We start from the raw sequence: 8,181 nt of genomic DNA, 5'->3' as shown, positions 1-8,181 counted from the left end.
ACCCTGATGTCTAGGGCGTCCTAGGGTATCCGAAAGGGTTGTGTTGGTTGTGGTAAGTCAGCTGCAATGTTACTAGAACCTTATGTGTAGGCAACTGAGTCCTGCTTAAGGTGTTGCTTTTCAGTATCTTAAACATTGTTCATAATTTGGGGGGGAAAAAAGAACATTTTGTATATAACATTTTATATTACAAAACAAAACTTGTCAAAGTTTCATTACAAGTTGATTACTTTATTTCAATAATGATTTTTTTAGGCTGTGTTCCTATAAGAACAATACACGTTCAAATTAAATAGACTATTACGTTGCAGAGTACACATCTGAATGAAGTAACAGTAGATAAACACACATAGCAACCAGTGTAGGTAAAGAAGATGTAATAGGTGTATGTATGCTTAATAATTTTGATGTTTTCTCTAGCCTCTATGTCTTTTCTATCCTCTCCTTTTACATTGCCTCATATTAATGAACACTGGTTTAAACCTACAATATAATTAACAATATATATATAGGTAACTTTTACTGGGCACTCATTCATTAGGAATGCAGTTTCAACCTGGGAAGCATTAATTGTAGTCTACAATGCATAGGCTAAAACATAAAAATTAATCAGACACTTGGAGAACAGTTTGAGGAAATAGTAAGTAATAAAACAGTGCAATTCAGAAGAGCCTTTCCCTCCCCTYACCCCCCGCATGTGGTTGGAAATAACCATTGCCACACATTCATTTTAGTAATTTGTAAACAATTAATGTCTATATCTAACGCAGTTATAATTTATTTCTATAAGGCAACTACAGTACAACAGTTAAATGTTCACAGTAGTTTACTATGAGTTTGCTTTGGTGCGCTGCCATTAACCAGCATCCAGGTGTTATTCAGTCAAAAGATGAGTTTACCAAGTAAAACACTGCTGCAGTACCTAGGAAAAGATTCGTAGTTCTAACATGAAATGTGCAGGACTATCTTAAATACCAGTACTGAAGGGCTTTCTTTCAGAAATTAGACTTATTTATGTACTTAATATACTGCTAAGTTCATGTTGTTGCAGCAAAGTTTGTGTGGAGCAACCGTGACTTGCAGTGGCCACGGGTGCAATCTCAGATGTTTCTTTGGGAAAAATCCCTTGTTTCTTGACATTAGTCTAACTCAAATGTGAAATCCTCTTTCTCTCCCTCATCCACTCGTCGCTGTAATGGTTTGGGTTTGATGAGCAGTTTATAGCATGGAAAGAATTTCCGTGTCACTATAGCTCTGCGTCTCATTCTACAACATCTGCCCCCTCCCACACTGCACGTACCTTGAACTCCCAGTGTTTGGTAGCCTTTCCGTGACTGCCTAATCCTGTTAYGAAAAGTAAATTATTCTGTGAGTGAGAGAAGGAAGATTAAAACGAAACGAAAATCCAAAAACCCAAATCAAAAAAAAAGTACTTGGATAAACAGTCCTCACAGCTTCTGCACATAGTGGATTATATATACATTTTTATTGCAGCAGTGTTTCAGAAATTCACTAACAGCGGCACTTGTTACCCAAGACATTAGCTCCATTTTTATAACTCTGATGCTCAGTAAAACGAAATCCGAACACTTGCACTTAAATTAGATGCTGGGGAGAAATAATGAGGTCTAGCAAATGGTTAGGGCATCCTGAAGAAGAAGGAGTCAAGTCAGAGATCTTGTTACTTTACGTAAAACAAGGAAAACCTTGAGTAAAGCTACTTTGTGTGTTCCTCTCATTCAACTGTTGGGCAGGGATTGCCAATAGAAGTCTGTGTAATCTACTGCATGCAGAACTTAATTGGCATGTATTAATGGATTGCATCTATCTAGGTAATTCCTGCAGTTACTCATTTTAAGGCAGTTACACGGTGAAGCTGAGCACACGATCCTTGAGGGCCCTCCGAGAGCTTCAGCGCCTGGCGACTGGGGAGCCGGATCGCGATCCAGGTCGGGAACCAGAGCCTCCCTGTGAAAGGAAGAGCAGAGCTGAGCTAGTTGGAAGGTACCCAACTCTTACGGCTATAAAATTGCAAATACCCATCGGTAGCAGGACAACACTTTGAATATTATCTAATGAAAACTGTTCTGATTGTACTTTATACATTGCTTAGACTTCTCCTGAATGTTATTTGAATTTCCACTTAAAAGAGGAAAATGAAAGTAATGCATTTATTTCTTTGGACAGTTTAGAAATTTGAACATTTTTGGATTTCCCTTGAACTGCGTATATACTTAAAATATGCAAACCTTGCGTATAAGTTGTCACAGCTGGTGTTTGTGAGAATTGAAATGTAGGCATTATGCTCTGTAATATTGATTTGGGTAAATTACTAACCTGTGCAGTTATATGAGGATCAGACTTGCATGGAAACCACAAATGCAGAATGAAATATGAAATAGTAAGGGATGAATTAGGGGTTATTTTACAATAAGAATATGCCTTTGAATAGGAAAAGAAAGATCCCGTAAAAATGCAAGAACATTAAACTTTGAGGTAGAGGGGAATCTTTTTCAGATTTTCAAAAGGTAAATTGTACAAGTAATGTAAATGTATCATAATAATTATTGTTAATGCATTTCTGAACTCCCCCAAGAAAAGCTTCCAGTGCAGAGAAAATTATACTTAAATTTTATACTTATGGAAATATGGTGAATTAATGACTTTACCCAGGCATGAAGAACTCAGTCATTTTCTTAAATTCTAGTTTAAGAATTCTTATTACCTTACTGAAGTATTTTAGCTGTCTCTTAGTGCTACGTGTATTTTAAACACTTCTACAGTGAAAGATGTGTGTGTTTTTACCATAGTTGAGGTGCCATTATGTCTCTTATTGGAGAGTAAGAGCTAGAAATGATAAGTTATGCTAATGGTTCTCTGATCTTCTGCCTTGAAGTTAAGATTACTGCAGCTTTCATGCTTTATGTGAGAACAGTGTATGAGATGATTTGTTATAAGTGAATGTTTCAGTGCCTGGGAGGAGAAGTGCAGTCATTTGCAGCTGCATATGATGTGTCCCTCATATTTCTTTTTCCTCACACAGAAAGTGAAAACGTATGGACTATATTCTGCTGAAATGCTCTGGATTTACATTAGAGTAACTGCTGATTTTAATGGAGATGCATGCAGGTGAAAACAAGACTTAACTGCTTGATGTGTTTTTTGAATTTGAATTCTATATTGTGTGAAAAAGGTGCTTGTTTTTGCTCTTAAGTCTTCTACTTTTTAGTAGACAGCTAGGGAATATTTGTTCGCAGCCCAGTCCTGACTTACTCTTTTCCTGGTCCACTTTTGCTTGTTAGTTGTGTTGATGTGATGAATCAAATTGGGGAACTGAACCAAATTAAAGATCTGGCCAAATGTTTATTTTTTATGTCACATAAGTTTTCTAATTTGCCTTATCTGGCATACAAGGCACTGGGCCAAAGTGCTCTAGGAGTTCTCACAGCTGGAGTAGGAATAGGCAGGGCCTCCTGGAGATGCCATTGCAACTGAAAGCAGGATTTCTCAAATTATACCTTACACTACTTGCCAGGAGCTTTTCAGATGCTTCCATTTTCACTCCCTGAGTAGTTTCTCAGCAGCAGCGAGATTTGTCCCCGATCTTCGGGGAGTACTAGATCATTTGTCAGTGTATTGATAAACACAGATCCTAGCAGAGGTCTTCATGGGACTTTGCTAACTTRCCTTCCTTCCTGATAGTGACTGGCAGTTTACTTTTACCTGTTTCGTCTGTGTCGTGTAAGTAGCTACTAGGTCATGAGATAAACTTATATTTTATTCATGGAAATTTAGTAGCTGCTTTTCTCCTCTCTTTCCCCTAGACTCAATTTTTGGGTTTGCAATAAGTTGAACTTTACCAGTTTAAAGATCTTGGAAAGAGTGCCCTGGCCCTCATGATAGGATCCCTTATGTCCCTTGTGAGCCGATTTGTGCTCATAGAATTTTCCACTTCCATATCCTGGCTTGTGTCCTTCACCACCCTGCAAAGAAAGATTTTTACATATATTAAATATTGTCGTATTCAAATGATCATAAGCACACTATAGTCTCTGATTGCTGCAATATAATACTTGTATTAGGAATTTGAAAATGTTGAAAATGAAATATTCCTTTAGGTGAGGAGCAAGGAAGACGTTAGGATCTGAACATATTCAAATCTGAGGGCAAGCAGCATTCTGCAAAAGAGGAATTAATCAGAAGTGAACACTCCAATGTAAAGAAGGAAGAAAAAGATCAAAAAGTGAAGAGCAGTTGAAAAGTAGTAACAACAGCTATAGGACATGAGAAGGAAGCCTCAATTGAATTTGAATTCGTTTAAAAATGTATTGAACACAACACACAAGCGCATAAGGAGAGGGCCGAAGAATAAAAACTTACCATGATTCAAATCATGTTTGCTCTCAGACTGGACTTTACCTTTCAGATTATTTCCAAATTACTCTTTAGTCCTGTCTATTCTTTGATGCATGTTATGAGGAGGAAAAAAAAAAGAGACACTTTATTTCTGCCTTGTAAAAGAATGTTTCTCAAATGCCCTTCATTTAATAGAACTGAAAGAAATACGATTTTAAATTAAAAAATTTTAAAAATTGTGATTTTGGCCATGGTGATGTCACTAACTTGTCACAAATGTCACCAGTTGACCTGAACATGCTGTATCCCTGCTGTCTCTGCAGCTTATGGGATTACCCYTGTGAACATGGGGAAGATGAGCAGGGGAAAGCTTGTCGGCTTTGAGCCACCTTGCCTGGTATTTGTGATAAAGAAAACCTCACTGATTTCACGGTCATGATACTAAATCAACAAACATTGCAGGTACTATCTCTTGATAATCCAATCTAAACAGAATGTTTTGAACTGGTTTTCTGTTTACTGGATGATTTTTGTTCTGGACTTGCAACAGCAGAACAGTAAGTGGGTATGATTTTTTGTTGTGTGTCTATTTTATTGAACATATTTATGAAATGCTGGAGTGCGAGACTCAAGTACCATGCTACTCTTCAGTACAAGCAATGCCAGGTACATGTCATGGGAGGATGTTTTCTGAGAAGTTAATCAGAGTATGTGTATTGCAGTTCTGCACTGTTGTCAAATGTCACCCGAAGCCTCCAACATTTGAAGCAGAGGATGAAGCTCTCAAAATCATAGATGCCATCCACACAAAATTGGTATTTTTTACAATTACAGTGTTTTGTCCAAAAAGCAAGAGTGGTAATGTGGAGTTCAGCCTAATTGTTTAGTCTTTCTGATCCAAGAGCTAGAATTTTATTAGTATATAATAATATACTAAAATGGTAAAAGCATAAGCCAAAGATAAATGCTTGGATTATCCACCTTGATAATGAAGAAAGAGGACTTATCTTTTTTGTAGGGAATTAATTTCTGAACTTTTAATTTTTTGTAAGAAGCTCTATTCAGGAAGTACTCTTGGTCCTTTAAAAAGGAAAACATGGCAAGATCTGCTAACTTTGGAGCCAAGAGTGAGTTGTCTTTAGCTTTTATTAGGATCCAAGTGCTGTATGATTGTGGAATTACTGTAGTAACAATGTTTTTGATATTAGTTATGCAGGTATTTAGAGCCTGCCCCAATGTCAGCAAAAGGATACAAAGCAGAAGGACACGTCCTGGAAGAGTTTCCCACTTCATAAAATGAGTGGAGAGAGAGAGAGAGAGAGAGAGAGAGAGAGAGAGAGAGAGAGAGAGAGAGAACCCTAGAAAATATCAGGGGGCTTGCTGAGCCCCCTGGATGGATTTTTTTTTTTTTTTTTTTTTAAGTTTTTAGTAGCCTGTTGTCAATAACCAGCATGATAATTCAGTTTGCTGCTAATTGGAAAGAAGGTTTGCACATCCTGAAGTCATAATGTCATAAGACCTTAAGGAAATAGAAATTCTGCTGGTTATTGGCTTCAAACAGTTTTATCCAAGTATGAGGTACAGAGCTTTATGCTTTGTAGAAAATATAGAAAAAAAAGTGAAAGCAGGCTAATATATCAGCATGTTAACTGACATTTCTCAGTTTCACAGGTTCTAAGACGGTAAACACAACAACTAAATCATGTTCTATTAATAAATAGTAGAAGAAATATTTAAGAATTTTAAAGCTTTAACACATTGTCTTAAAACCTCTGTAGTTTACATGTTGGTCTCATAAAATCAAGGCTGTTGTAGAAAAGTCAAATTTGGGAGATAACTGTAGAAAGAACTTRTTTAACAACCTTTTAGGCAGATTTCCTCTTACTAAGGAAAGGTAAGGCAAAAATATTTGAATTAGTAACAGTGTTAGTTTTGCAACACTTAGTCTTTAAGAACAGCTGAAACTGTGGAACAAGTTCCCATCTTGTCCCAGCCCTCCCTTTTATTTTATTCCCTTCCCATAAATGAAAAACGCGGTAGATGAGTGAGTCCTCTAGGAGTCTTAAAGGAAGAGAGTTTTGCCATGCGGTAGATTTTGCTCTCTTCGTGCTAAAGCAGGAGAAATTATCACTGCAGGGCTGTCAAGTTGCTGGATGAGAGCAAGCAACAAAATTGCCATCTTAAACTGCTGTGGGAGGAGGGAGGAAAATGGGACAGGAAAAGCAAAATAGCAAAATAGAGACAAAACAAAATTATCACGTGGCTGCRGCAGCTTGAGGCATTGGAGCAAGATGTGCTTTGGCCTGGTAAATAAAATGCCTGTTATTGAAAGCACGTTCGTCACCTACCCAGCTAAATCTGGCGAGGGATAATCCTCTTCCCTGTACATGTAAGAAATAGAAACAATGGCATGATGATCACTATGGAACGTAGAGGCTGGGGTGCATGATACACACAAGACACAAAAGCAGTAAAATGAAATAAAACGTTGGCCACGTAATGAGGCAAGGAAAGCAGCAATCCGTAGAGTTATTCCATAAGATGAAAAAGGGCAAATTGTCAGTTTAACCGGCAAGAAAGGGCTGCATTAGCTGTGGTGGTTTGTCAGTATCATGTACTTAGAGATGGCTGAATTTAGCAAGCATAAGGACAGACTGTGGTGTGAAGTTGGTTTGAAAGCACTGCCTATTATTAGTGAGTTACGTAAGTAATCACAGTGGAGTCTGAATACATAAGATCCTTGTGAATGGGTTTCATTTGTTAAAGATCTTGAAGCAAATCAGGGAATGTGTGAGAAACAGAACCGAAGCTTCTCCGTTTTAGTCCCTTGCTTTAAATACTYGCACCAGCTCATGTGGGTTACTGTTTGCAAAAGGTACTGGCCATAGCGTGAGCGCCTGCAGACACCTACCTTTGCTTGCATTGGAGGAGGAGTACGGGGTGAGACCTGGAAATCAGCACAAAACCTTTTATTAAAGTAGCAATAAGTGTACAGAATCATCAGATGTTTGCATTGCATCTGAAAGTTTTACCCCTTTGGCATTAGTTGTTGTCTAGTATCATCCTGCTGCTCTTTGCTTTGTGAATACTTAAAAATGGCCATGGCTAAAGGATGGCTCAGAAATGAATTGCAGCATTAGTATTTTTCTATCATAAAAACTTTATTGATGATTTTTTAACCTACTGTATGTCTTGCACTTTAAGTCCAGTGCTAACTCTGTCCCACTCCAAACTGATAGGATGTTAAATTCATGGTTTTAAATGCCAGCTTTTGTGAGGAAATTCCAACTTTCCCAAGTATTTTCTGTGAGAATGTTAGTGGTGCAAAACCAGCTAAGTTTAGAGCTTGAACAAAAKTGTTATCCTCTTAAATGAGGTCATCAGGAGAAAAAGGTTGGGCTCTCCTGCTTATGTTTTCAAAAGATATCTAAGAATGTGAGGCGTTTCACAGGTGGGAGTAGACTTACCACATCCATTCAGTGCTGCCTAAGGACCAGCAAGCACTAGGAAAATATATTAATAGCCGTTGCCTAGCACACATTTGATAAGGGTTTTTTGTTTGTTTTTTCTTTTTCTTTTTCCTTTTTTTTTTTTTTTTGAAGAAAACATTTCTAAATATGGCCAATTGCCAAGATGGAATCACAAAACTTACAAATGGTGAAGCCATATAATYGTAATGATTGTTGTTGAAATACTGCTGTGTTTGTGGTGGGTTAAGCCACCTGGTTGTATCATTTTTTTTTACTGTTTTCAGGTAAATTTACTTTTGTATCACATATCAGCATTGACTCCAAGGCCCACTTGGTAAAATCCACCAGATTCAAC

The 8,181-nt window shown here is 37.5% G+C and overlaps 1 protein-coding gene across 1 annotated transcript in view; it reads right to left on the bottom strand.

Annotated features, from left to right (window-relative positions):
* Positions 1-422: 422 nt before the first annotated feature.
* Positions 423-8,181, bottom strand: part of MBP (myelin basic protein) — an 85,199-nt gene continuing 77,440 nt past the window's right edge. The window contains exons 5-8 of the mRNA XM_026039768.1: positions 7,268-7,303; positions 6,705-6,737; positions 3,861-3,983; positions 423-1,968 (exon numbers count right to left, since the gene is read on the bottom strand). Of these exons, the coding sequence (XP_025895553.1) occupies positions 1,912-1,968; positions 3,861-3,983; positions 6,705-6,737; positions 7,268-7,303 (249 nt within the window). The 3' untranslated portion in view covers positions 423-1,911. The remainder of the gene's footprint in view (positions 1,969-3,860; positions 3,984-6,704; positions 6,738-7,267; positions 7,304-8,181) is intronic.

The sequence above is a fragment of the Nothoprocta perdicaria genome, unplaced genomic scaffold (genome assembly GCF_003342845.1).
Source record: "Nothoprocta perdicaria isolate Ctin4 unplaced genomic scaffold, notPer1 scaffold_24, whole genome shotgun sequence".
Taxonomy (NCBI): Eukaryota; Metazoa; Chordata; class Aves; order Tinamiformes; family Tinamidae; genus Nothoprocta; species Nothoprocta perdicaria.
This window is presented reverse-complemented; position numbering and strand designations above follow the sequence as displayed.